The following is a 13,770-nucleotide window of genomic DNA, read 5'->3' as shown; positions in this document are numbered from 1 at the left end:
CTGGGGGAATGTCTATGTCAGGGCCGTGTTTTGGCTTGGCTCTTTCAGGGCTCTGTTGTATCTTCTCGCAGTGTAATACCTCTCATCTCATTCAACTTATTCCATTTCTTGTAATATTAGGTTCAAAGTTCATTTCCCTTGTATAATTCATCTATATATCCCTTCCACCTTTCAGTTTTCCCTTATTTTTAGGACTGTTTACCATCTGAGCTCTTGATGTTCATACAGCTGCTTTTGCCCAAGGGCCTCTATAGTTTCTCTGTAGGCAGTATCTGTCTTTCCCCACAGTGAAATATGCTTCTAAACCCTTACATTTGTGCTCTAGCCAATCCTGCCATTCCTGTCAGTCTCATTTTTTAGACTTCCTCACGTGCTTCACTTTTATATATTCTCCTTTCATCAGTTAAATCCAGTATGTCCTGTGTTATCCAAGGATTTCTACTAGGCCTTGTCTTTTCACTCATTTGATAGTCTGCTGCCTTCACAATTTCTGCTGTCTTGTACTGTATTCCTTTTCCTGTTCTAGTCAGTTGTTGCCTAATGCTCCCTCTGAAACTCTAGACACCCTCTCATTCTTTAGACTTTTAATCTACAGTTTATAAACATAGTTCATAACCAATAAATTGTATTGGATGAACTGCTACCCCTAGAAATGTCTTACAGTTTAAAATCCGGTTCTGCAATCTGTGTCTTAGCATTATATAATCAATCTGAAAACTTCCAGTTTCTCCAAGTTTCTTCCATGTATAAACCCTTCTTTCATGAGATAGTGATGATTAAGTTATGCTCTGTGCAAAATTCTGTCAGGCAGCTTCCTCTTTCATTCCTTTCCCCCAGTCCATATTCACCTAATATTTTTCCTTCTCTTCCTTTTCCTACTTTCAAATTCCAGTTCCCCATCCCAATTAAATTTTTGTATCCATTAAGTAACTGAATAATTTCTTTTATCTCACCAGACATTTCTTCAGTCTCTTAAAGAGTGGAGCTAGTTGGCATATCAACTTGTACTACAGGGTGTACATAGAGTCCGGGAACACTTTCAATTATTTATTGCACAAGAATTAAACATTGTACAGATGTCATGCATATTGTATTTTGAAGAGAAACTCTGAAAGTTTTTTTTTTTTTTTACAAACATTTTATATGTGAACCATGAGCGCCCCAGCAGACGTCAGGATGGTAATCGAATTCTTGCCATGCCCATCCCAGCATGGCATCGTCGACTGTGGGAGCAACTTCCCGTGTTCTCTCCTGGAGCTCAGCTACATCACGTGGTAGAGGTGCTACATACACCAGATCTTTAATGTGTCTCCACAGAAAAAAAGTCATACGGAGTGAGATCTAGTGGTCTGGGAGGCCATTTCATGGAATAGCTGTCCCCTTCTGTAGCACAGCCAATTCATCGATGCGACAGCTTCGTGTTCAGGTTCCCATGAACTTCACGGTGGAAATGTTGCAGGACTTTTCCACACTGTCATTGGAGCAATTTCAAGTTCACGAGATGCACAACGCACCGATTTCTTTAGACTCCTTATGAATGTCTCTTGTATGCGCTCCACATTCACTTCACTCACACTGGGATGTCCAATTCTCTTTGCCAGGCACAAGCAACCCGTTGTAATGAATTTGTTGTGCCAGTGGTAAATTACCTTCCTTGTTGGTGGCTTCTTACTGTACTTGGTTCTAAACATCCATTGAACAGGTGTAGCACACTTGTTTTTGTCCAACTCCAACACGCAGAAAGCTCGCTCCACATGTGAACTCGCCATGTTTGCGACTAGTGCTGACTATCAGCATATTACCAAACTACACTGTGGCGGTATATGTGGAAAAAAAACTTTCGGGGTTTCTCTTCAAAATGACATGTGTATGATATCTGTACAGTGTTTAGTTCTTGTGCAATAAATAATTGAAAGTTTCCCTGGACTTTATGTACACCCTGTACTATGGTGGGTGTAGAGTTGTGTCTGTCCTGTTTACAATAATGTGTTCAATATGCTGTTCATAGTAGCTTATTTGTGTTCCTATTTTTTAAATTCATTATTAAACCTGTTCCTGCATTACCCTATTTGATTTTGTATTGATAACCCTGTATTCACCTCACCAGAAGTCTTGTTACTCCTGCCACCGAACTTCACTAGCTCCCACTGTATTTAACTTTAACCTGTCCAGTTTCCTTTTTAAATTTTCTAACCTTCCTGCCCAAACAAGGGAGCTGACATTCCACGCTGCAGTCCGTATGACGCCAGTTTTGTTTACCCTGAAAGTGACATCCTTGTGAGTAGTCCCCACCTGGAGATCCAAATGGGAGATTATTTTACCTGAGAAGATGCCCTCATCATTTATCCATACAATAGATCATCATTTAACCATACAATAGAGCTGTATGCCCTTTGCAAAAATTATGACTGTAGTATCCCCTTGCTTTCAGCAGTTCATAGTAACAGCACAGGAAGGCCATTCTTGTTGATGTTACAAGGCCAGATCAGCTGATCATCCAGGCTGCTTGCCCCTCTTCAGGAACCACACATTTGTCTGACTTCTCAACAGATATCCCTCTGTTGTGGTTGCACCTCCGATACGGCTGTCTGTATCGATCGTGCACACAGGCCACACCTCCAGTGGCATTACAATTACCCAAATAGCATATGCTAACAACAAAACATAATGATAGATAATCGTCAGATAATGTTTACTCAGACTTACTGGAAGAATTAACTATTTAGCTCGTTCCTTGAAAGTACTCAATTTGTCATCACTCTCATCACAGGCAATTTTCTTCTTTTCAAAGAGCCTCAATTTTCTTCTTTTCAAAGAGCCTGGGTATGTCGTATTTTAATTGAAGACAAAGAACTGGATTTTTGCCTCCCACATTTCATAAAACTTACTTTGCATCAGATGTCAGGATGTAGTGTCTTGCTGATGAATAAAGATGACGTGTGTCACAAGCCACCTTCCATGTGCATATGTTCTTTAGGTTGAGAGCCAGATGCATTATGGACATTTTTTTCCAAGAATGTTTTGAACGTTTGCCTCACATTGCTTTCATCTACTTTCTCAAAAGGTTTAATAGTACAGTGGCAGTTAGGTCCTGCATCCTTTTTATCTCCAGTTACTCCAGAACAAGATTCATACTATTCACCTGCTTTACACCACTTCTGCTTAAACTTCCTTCATGAGGTACATGTCATCCTCTTCTGAGAAGATCTCTTCATCTGTCTTCTGCTCCTTCAGACAGGTATCTGAGATAGTGACAGATAGCTTAATATTAAGGCCATGAAGAAATCCTATGCAGATTATCTGATTGCTAACAAATATTATTATTATTATTATTATTATTATTATTATTACTACTATTATTTTCACTTGGGTGAATATAAATGAAGAGAGATGTGTATACACACCATCAAGCCTTCAACAACAGCCATTCAGTGACAACCTTGTGTTTATGCATTACAGGAGCATAATGGGATGTACATGCACGTACCAATATGTTCATGAAGATTTGCAAGCTTATGTACTTCTGAGTCACTGGGAATATACTCAGGATCCTGGTCTTCATTTTCTTCTAATTCGTCAAATGTGGTCATAATCGTGGAAAACATACATGGGGCCCCTCTCAGTGCTAGCCATTATACCTGTCTTTCGTCATTATGTTGTTGCAGCAGGCAGCCACTAGTGTTTACCATGAAGCATAACCCTGATATTTGTTTACTGAAATTTGAACCTGTTCCTGGTGTATTATATTCTGGTGTTCATAGTTAGTGCCGATTGCCTTAGAACTCAAAATACGTGTGCTGATCCTTGCACTTGACTCGACAAAATACGCACTTACCAGACAACTGTGTCAAGTGTGAATAATTGTTTCCCATGACCCTGATTAAAAGTGTGTTTGCTAGTGTTAGCAGATGCCAGTGTTCATATCTTTAAATTAGTAAGTGTATTACTCTTTCCAAATGGTGAAACAATAAACGAGATGGCCATGCAAGCATACATAATATACTAACTTGCTCAAAATGTTTTTAATTGTATGTATGTATGTATTATTTATTATTACATGCCACCTGACCACTTATGGTCACATTACACCTTCATTTATTTTCCTTTTCCTCTGTCTGGAATTTCATATGCTTCCTGTACTACATCATCTTTTCACTGGCTTGCTTTCCTTGCACTTTTCTTAAAGTTCGTCCATGTCTCTTAGGTCCTTTTTCAGATTTAACCTCTTCCAAATTCTGCATTTTGCTTGTAAATGTATTTGCTTCCAACATTTGGGACTACGTGATGTCAGACCTCTCTTAACCTTTTCTCACTTTCTTAATCCCTGTTGCAGCATGTATCTTTTCCTTCTGTAGAAAGTTGAATATTTGTTTGGTTATGTGTTTTCATTCATTCTTTACGTGTGTCCATGAAATGTTAGCTGCCTCTTAGGCATAGTCTTCAAAATTCTTTCCGTGTTCTATGTGACTTCTGTGTTGCCGTTGCTTCATTGTTTCCATCCGCCTTCAGTTCAAACTGCACCTATAATTTTCCTTTCCCAGACCTTTAGCTCTTCCAGACTACATGTTGTCATGAGGCATTTACTAGTGTAGAGGTATTCCAGTTTGACAATGGTGTAGTGGATTAATTTGACGTTCCTGGAGAGACACTTCGTATTGTGGTTTTTTTTTTTTTTTTTTTTTTTTTTTTTAAATCTATGTGAGTCAAATGTCCAGCTGCAGCTTTTTCGTATCCATTCTCCTGTGAAGATCTTGCCAAGGTACTTATCGACACTTTCAGTCTGACTTGTCCTTGTTTCATTGAATTTTGGCCCATATTTATCACAAGTTTTATCTTTTTAACTGTTATCCTGAGTGATGTTATTTTGACATTGCTATTTATTTTTATACAGTTGTACACACGAGCAGAAGTTCTGAGCGCTGAAGATGCCTGGCATTGCCCATACTGTAATCGCAAGCAAGAGGTAGTCAAGAAGTTGGGTCTGTGGTCTCTGCCAGATATTCTTGTGATACACCTAAAACGTTTCAGACAGGTATGTAGTGTTTACTGATAATATTGTAACTGTGTGCACACGGGTAATTATCAAACTAATTAAAAATATTTTACAACATATATTGGTATCTGTAACATAATAAAAAAAAGATTTGACTTAAAGTATTCTTCCTCAGTTATCATTTTTTTATATTGTGTAAGAAGCAGCGAGTTTCTTAACTTTTGGCATAATGCTTACTGACATTTAAAATAGAAAAAAAAACATAATATATCCTCATTTCAAACTTGATGTTTTTCCACGAAAGGGACAATATACACTGCTGGCCACCGTAAATGCAACACCAAGAAAGACAAGAGGTAGCACAACAAAATTTATTTTGTAGGTAACATGTTGACCAAGTATCAAATGATTACGTTTACAGACGTCTGTGACATGTGGTTCCTGCCAGAATCAGTAGCCAGAGTAGCCGCTATTGTTGGGGATCACCGCTGCCACACGTCTCGGCATTGAGTCAAAGAGATGTTGGATGTGTTCCTGGGGTACAGCAGCCCAAGCAGCTTGCAAACGTTGCCAAAGATCATCTGGTGTGGCAGCTGGGGATGTAATCTGGGTCACTCGTTGAGCAACCATGGACCACATGTTTTCTATCGGCGACAGATCCGGAGAGCGAGCCGGCCAGGGAAGCAATTCAATCTGGTTATTGACGAAGAACCTTTGGACAATGCGTGCCACGTGTGGTCGCGCATTATCCTGTTGAAATATGGCTGTGGCCGAGCCCTGAAGGTAAGGAAGGACAACTGGCTCCAGCACCTCGGATATGTAGCGCCGGCTATTTAAAGTACCGGCAATGCGTACTAGAGGCGTGCGAGAGTAATATCCAATACCGCCCCATACCATAATACCCGGTGCAAGACCAGTGTGGCGGTGCATAATGCAGCTGTCCAGCATCCTCTCTCCACGGTGTCTCCACACTCGAATCCGACCATCGTGGTGCTGCAGACTGAAGCGTGCCTCGTCAGTAAAGACAACGTCATTCCATTCTGCCGTCCACATCCGTCTGTCATCACACCATTGGGGACGGAGACGTCTGTGGTTCTGCGTCAGTGGTAGACAAAGCAATGGACGTATTGCGGACAGACCACTTTGCTGTAAACGGCGTCGAATGGTACGCGCAGACACTGGATGATGCGTTACAGACGCAATATGCTGTGCTATGATTCGGAATGTCACTGAGCGATCCGTCACTGCCATGCGCACAATTTGCCTATCAGCAAGTCAGTGGTGCACCGAGGTGAATGCGATCGACCACGTCGGTCCGTCGTACCCTCCTGCATCCAACGGTCACATATCCGCATTACAGTTGTTTGGTTTCGTCCAACACGACTAGCGATTTCTCTGTATGATAATCCACAATCTCGGTAAGCCACTATCCTTCCTCTGTCGAACTCGGATACTTGATCAAAAGATGTTCGCTGTTGTCTACGAGGCATAACTGATCGTCTTGTGAAACAACCACAAGGTAAACACACGTGCCGAACGTACACTCGTCGAAATCGCCAAGCTTTAAATGGCGCTATGAGGTGGCGCCACAGGCGCGCGTGATGTGCGTCTGCGCCGAAATTCTAATCAGTTGCATATCTCATCGCTGCAAACTCATGGTGTAAATTTCACTTGATTCGGATGCTTCCTTCAGGGTGTTGCATTTACGGTGGCCAGCAGTGTAGTTGAAAGTAAATTTTAAAACTGTATCACAATCAAGTCTTTTAATTGTTGATATGGTCATGGAAAAGCTTGGGCTGAACACAAGAACTGGTATGAGGAAAGACAGCCACTCACAATACTAGAGCATTTAAGAATAGGTGAGATAAGCACATAAACAACACAGTTAGTGTCATATCTCACTGAGTTACAGCTCTCCTCAGATGTTATTCATTTACACAGCAGGGTATAAATCTCATAAACATGGTTGGCTCTGAGCACTATGGGACTTAACATCTGTGCTCATTAGTCCCCTAGAACTTAGAACTACTTAAACCTAACTAACTTGAGGACATCACACACATCCATGCCCGAGGCAGGATTCGAACCTGCGACCGTAGCAGTTGCGCGGCTCCGGACTGAGCGCCTAGAACCGCGAGACCACCGCGGCTGGCTCATAAACATGTATTTATAACTTAAATAATATATAACCTAAAGATATGTCATAAAAATTCATTGCCATATGTTTGAATATCATAGCTACAAATTTTTCGGTAAATTCATATACACACAATTCTGAACAAGTACTGATTGCACATGAAATAACTGTCAGTGATCAGTGTCCAGTGTGCGACCACAGTCCTAAACCAAAATTCACAACAAAACCAAGTATTTACCTCATCAAAGTCCTAGAAGGAGGACAGGTCATTGTTGATAACACTGTTCGACATGGGTTCTATTTCTGATATTAAAGTATGTGCTTCTAGACCATTTTACCGTGGGAAATTCAAATATGTAAACAAAAAATCGTTGTCAGGGATACTTTTTATGTAAAATATATATATATATATATATATATATATATATATATATATATATATATATATATATATATATATATTCACAATTCATGGCAAACACAGAGATGTTTTGGAGAAATACGGGCATGTTGCCGCATCCAGTAGTGATAGAACGTGATAATTTCTTGTGCAACAGCAGGTGGGAAGAATCAGACATCATTAGGTTACCCCCGCCACACCTATGTCATTAAGACCACCTGAAACATCTCATTAACTCGAACGGCGACAGCCGGTCGCTGCCTCGGCAGTAAAGCTTCACGCCTCCTAGGGGCAGGTGCATCGAGTTTACAACAGTGGTGTTAGCCGCAGTTTGTGTCAGTCTTAACGAGTGGGTGTTTTGGCTGACAAGTAACTGTCTGTCGTATTTCCGAGCACGGATGAATTTTTTAATTCCTGTGTGTAAACTGATTGAGCTTGGTGCTGAAGGTAAAACGACTGCTTGTTTTTACACATCAGCGTTCCTCTAGTTCCCTACTATTAAGTTAATACAGGTGTATTACCAAAGCGGTATTTTTAAATTTGCAGAAATGCCACGTCGTCGTGGATGTCGATATAAGCCGGACAACTTCTGCTACATCTGTGGGAAGTTCACTTTTGCCAGAAATAGGAAGAAAATTTCTTCAGTCATAAAGAAAGCATACAAACATTACTTTGGAGTAGAGGGGGAGACCAAGATAAAGAATGGGCACCACATTTCTGTTGTGCTACATGTTACTGCAAACTAATTCAGTGGTGGAAAGGTAAAGAGAATGTGGCGATGTTTGCTGTTCCCGTGGTGTGGAGGGGGTCTAAGGATCATGTTACTGATTGTTATTTCTGTCTAACAAAAATTCAGGGTTTTACAAACAAAAAGTCGAAGAGGCACATTGTTTACCCAGATCTGCCTTCAGCGAGAATGCCAGTGCGGCATTCGGACAACCTTCCAGTACCTTCAAGAGCTCGAGATCAAATTCTGAGTGACAGTGAAATAAGTAGTACTGAAGAAATCACAGATGATGATTCTTTATATCACTGCACAAGTGAGTCATCGCCACATTTGTTAACACAGACAGATTTAAATGATTTAGTACGTGATCTAGGGCTAAGTAAACAAAAGGCGCAGCTGCTTGGTTCAAGATTACAAGAGTATAATCTACTGCACCAAAGTACTAAAATCAGTGTGTTCAGGCACAGAGAACATGCCTTCATTTCTTATTTTTCAACTGACGAAGCACTGACATTTTGCAATGATGTTGCTGGCCTGATGAAAGTGCTGAACTTCACTTATATTTCACAGGAGTGAAGACTTTTCATAGATGCACCGAAAACAAGTCTGAAGGGTGTTTTGCTCCATAACGGAAACAAAATACCCTCTGTTCCAGTAGCTTACGCTAGTTTGACAAAAGAGAATTACGAATTCGTACAAAGGATGCTAAATTCATTAAAATACAATGAGCACAAATGGAAAATATGTGCAGATTTCAAGGTAATTGCTATGGTATTGGAAATGCAACAAGGCTACACAAAGTATGCCTGTTTTCTTTGCGAGTGGGATAGTCGAGACCGAAATTCTCACTTCGTGAAAAAGAAATGGCCTAGGCGGAGATGGAAAGTTGGCGAAAGTGTGGTAGCTCCTGAATATATACTACTTCCACCGCTTCACATCAAACTTGGCCTGATGAAACAATTCGTGAAGGCCATGGGTCCAACAGCCTGTGGGTTTGCATATCTAGCTACCAAATTCTCCCGTCTTTCAGCTGCAAAAATAAAGGAAGGTGTATTTGTGGGCCCACAAATCAGGGAGCTGCAGAAAGATGCAAATTTTGAAGCATGTTTAACTGATAAAGAAAAAACCGCATGGGACTGTTTAAAGATGGTGTCGGAAAACTTCCTCGGAAGAAAAAGAGCTACTAACTACAAAGCAATTGTGAAGGATATGATCAAAGCATATCAGGATTTGGGGTGCAATATGTCTTTGAAGGTACATATGATGGACTCTCATCTGGACTACTTCACAGAGAGTTGTAGTGACGTATCGGATGAACATGGGGAAAGATTCCATAAAGACATTTCTACCATAGAAAGGCGCTATGAAGGGAAGTGGGTACCTTCTATGTTAGCAGATTATTGCTGGAATATCATTCGAGAGAAGAAAGATTTACAATACAAGAGAAAAAGTGATGTACATTACAAGGCAGTTGTTTGTCAATTTTGCCCGCATCTCATGGTCGTGCGGTAGCGTTCTCGCTTCCCACGCCCGGGTTCCCAGGTTCGATTCCCGGCGGGGTCAGGGATTTTCTCTGCCTGGTGATGGCTGGGTGTTGTGTGCTGTCCTTAGGTTAGTTAGGTTTAAGTAGTTCTAAGTTCTAGGGGACTTATGACCACAGCAGTTGAGTCCCATAGTGCTCAGAGCCATTTGAGCCATTTGTTTGTCAATTTTCTGCAATTTCTCATGTCAAATAAATACTTCAAAGTGTATACACATAGGTTACTGTGTTATATGTTAGATCCCACCCTCCATTAATGTGATGAACTTATAACATCATAAAGATGTGCATTTGTTTGTCGAATTTCACCTCACGTTTGCTGCACTATATCAGAAACTGAAAAGAGAAATAAAATTGCGATTACTCGTAAATTATCCCTGACAGAATAAAACCAAAAACAGTTTTCAATTCAGCACTCAAAATACAACTAGGATCACAATATTTTTATCGGAAATAGGAAAAAAGTTTTTATTTGTAGAACAGTGTAATCCATCCGGAAGTGTAGTTGTGCTACCATCCATGGAGCATGATGAGCTGTGATAGGGCAGGGATTAAGTGAAGACTTTGAGATACTGCTTCACCAGCTCACAACCAGACACTCCCCTTTCAACCTAAACTAGGCCTTAGGCTATGCTAGAGATTGAAAGGTCACAGAATGTGCACCCATGAGTGTTTTGTGCGACGCATAAGCCATGGCGAGGATGCTGGACTGTGTACACAGTGTGGTGCTTTGTCAGCATTCCTGAAGCTCTGCGGGGAGCCATGGCTATCTACAGCAGCAGAGGGTTGCATCTTTACACACACTGCTCGGCCTGGGCCTCCCATGGGACTGAGGGCACTGGGACGAGGAGGAGGAGGGGGGGGGGGCACTGATTTAGAAACTGGTTGTATCAATCACTTTTTCATAAACTCTAAAGGCAAGCCGCATGCTTTAGGAATGCCCCGAGTTAAACTGTTGGCATCATTTCTCACATCCTAAACTCTGAACCCCCCCCCCCCCCCATGGGCTCATGGTTCTTCCATGAGTTCATGTGTGGGGCACAAGGGACCCTGGGATACTGCTGCCCATTCTTCCTTCCTGGGCTGCATTTCATTCCCCTTGCCCCTCCCTCCCTGTCCTCTTTCCTTTCCTTCTGCCCCTCTTTCTCCTCACTTGATGTTCTAACTTATGTTGATCTGGATGTCCACCTGGTTTCTTGTATTCCTCCCAGTTTTTGTTCCTTTGCCTTTTCTTTTTCACCTTTCCATTTTTGGCATTTCTGATACCCCTTTGGGGTTTGACCTCCACTTCTAAATTTTCTCTCTGTAGTGCGAGCCCCCCCACTTCCTGATGGACTGCCCATTTTTTAACCATTTACGTTCCTGCTTGGGATTGCCATGTGAGTTATTGGCCATTTTAGCAAATGACATACAGGCTGTCAACCACTTTTTACTTTTTATCCCCCAAATTAATATAGCGAAGGCCATTTCATATTTAGTTTTGGGCCTCCGTTTCTTTATGGTGTGTTTTCTTACTTTTTTTTTCCTCCTCCCACGTGCCTGTTTTTAGCTCTCTTCTATTATGTCAATTGGGACTGACGTATAGTCGTTTTTTAACTCCTCTCTGTTTTCATGTTCTATAGTTATGACTTGGGCACATATGACCCCAGTTGTTTTTCACGCCCTAAAGCAAAACAAAACCAAACCTATCCTGGTTCCCTGTGCCATCATTATTCACTTTTCTCCTCCTCACTCCTCCTGTTCTGTTCTGTTCTGTTCTTTTCATGGCTTCGGGACGTCACCCACCCACTGCCCACCCTTGGCTGAGTTTACCCACTGGGTTCTGCGTTGCTTCTCTCTGCCGCTGTTTCCATCTCTCCTCATCACCTTCTCTTCTGACCACTGCCCCACCCCTCTCCCTTTCGTTAGGTCCTGGGCCCCAGATACAGATAGTTCTCTTCCAGGGGCTGAAAGCCTCCATTGCTCTGTTCGATTCACCTGCTCTTACGGGAGTTTCAGGATCATCATCATCTTGGACAGTTTCCACCCTGTGTCCAGGTCTGTTTGGAACATAGGCCTCTCCATCGTATTCTGTCGTGCCACCATCTCTCTGTCTTCACCTTGGTCCAGTCTTCTCCTTTCTTCTGGATGCATTCCACCACTCCTTCCAGCCATCTGTCTCTGTCTTCCTCCTTCCAGTTTCATTTCGTGTATCATCCTGGATATCTCTTCTCCTCCATTCACTTAACATGCCCATATCATCTCAGCCTTGATTTCTCTATCTCCTCTTGTAATGGTTCCACCTTCATTAAGTCTCTGATCCCCTCATTTCTTAACCTGTCTATCTTTGTCACTCCAATACTCCTCAAGAATTTCATCTCGTTAATGTGTACTTTGCTTTTCTCTCTTCCTTTCATAACCCAAGTTTTGGATGCATATGTCAGGATCGGGACACAATATGACTGGTATATAACGGTTTTACTAATTTGGGGTACATCCTTGCTCCATATCAGGCTTCTGACACACTTCTGAAATGCTTCTGCTTTTCTCCCCCACTCGTTTATTTCTCTGTCGTTTTTTCCATTTTCCTGTATCAGGCTTCCTAGGTACTAGAAACTCTCCACTCTCCTCAATTGTTTCCCACCAACTGTTATTCCAGTTGTACTTCTCTCCTTCAGTCTTGTTGTGATAATCACCTCATTCTTACTTTCCTAAATTTCATCCCACATTCTTGTACTGTTCGTTCCCAGGATACTGTTGGCTTTACATTGATGGCTCTAAATCCGCTGATCACATGGGATATGTCTTAACGACTTTGTTGGCACAGAACACCATCTCCTGTCTGTTGCAGAACTGGTGGCTGTCTTTCCGACCCTCTGCTTTATTAAATGGTCCTCCCTTGCACAATTTTTGTTATGTATGGACTCGGTGAGAGGGCTTCAGGCAATCAAGCCTAGTGTTTTTGTGTGACTCCTTGGTCTCGGCCACCCATGGTGCGCTGATTTTGGTGATGCTGCTTGCTCCTTTGGGTGTCCAGCTGCATGGGTATCCCAGGTAATGAACTTGTGTGTGTGTGTGTGTGTGTGTGTGTGTGTGTGTGTGTGTGTGTGTGTATGGTGGGGGCGAGCTTGGCAACCAACAGCCCCCTGTTCTCCGGGGTGCCACATGAGCAGTTTTACAGCAGATCCCTTTTCGCTAAATCGTGGGCCAACTATTGATGGTTGGGGGGGGGGGGGGGGCTACCTCCCTGTCTAATAAACTTCGTGCAGTCTAGGAGGCACCCACCATATGGTATTCTTCCTTCCTCCTTCTGCCCCAGTTGGAATTTATCACCCTTTTCTGTCTTCATATTGGCGAACCCCTGGATTTTTGCTTCGCCGTGAGCCCTTTTTGTAGTTGGCGCCCCCCACCCATTGGATCTCCATATTTTGCTGGACTGCCCCCTCCTTTTAGCCCTTCACACTAAATATGCCCACCCACCTGTTAGCAAATGACTCTTGCAGAGTTACATCTGTCCCCAGTTTTCTTTGCTAATGTTACGTGTCTTCCCATGTTTAAGTACCTGAATTTACTTCAGGAATTATAGTCATTTGGTTAGTGTCTGCATTGGTTATGGTGGCCTTGGCCTTGCCTCCACACCAGCCAGGCTCTCCTCTCTTTTCTCTATGTTCTGTCTGGTCTTTTGTGTGCTTTGTTTCCCCCCTTATTGTGTCGTCTTCCCCTGGTGTTGTCCCCATTGTGTCATGATCATGGTATGGTGGGGATCGGAAAGGGTTGGTCGCAGTACTGGTGCACCAATGAGCAAATGAGCATTGGGTCTCTGGGGTACCCCTGCTCTCACACCCACAAACCCCCCCCCCCCCCCCTCCTGTTCTTTACTCTTCCCGTTGCCCCGACATTCTTTTTATCTCTCTGCTCATTTTCCCTGCCCTTTGATTGGACTGTGCTGTTTGTGTTGTTCCTCACTTGATTTCTGCCACCTTAGATCATGAGA

General features: G+C 42.4%; 1 protein-coding gene across 2 annotated transcripts in view; it reads left to right on the top strand.

Moving 5' to 3' along the window:
* The window catches only part of LOC126236068 (ubiquitin carboxyl-terminal hydrolase 31), a 339,074-nt gene that overhangs the window by 304,764 nt on the left and 20,540 nt on the right, over positions 1-13,770 (top strand). For both annotated transcript variants that reach the window (XM_049945121.1, XM_049945122.1), the window contains exon 8: positions 4,892-5,032. In XM_049945121.1, the coding sequence (XP_049801078.1) occupies positions 4,892-5,032 (141 nt within the window). The remainder of the gene's footprint in view (positions 1-4,891; positions 5,033-13,770) is intronic.

This window comes from Schistocerca nitens, chromosome 2, assembly GCF_023898315.1.
Source record: "Schistocerca nitens isolate TAMUIC-IGC-003100 chromosome 2, iqSchNite1.1, whole genome shotgun sequence".
NCBI lineage: Eukaryota > Metazoa > Arthropoda > Insecta > Orthoptera > Acrididae > Schistocerca > Schistocerca nitens.
The sequence above is the reverse complement of the archived record's forward strand: the minus strand, read 5'-3'. Positions and strand labels throughout refer to the sequence as shown.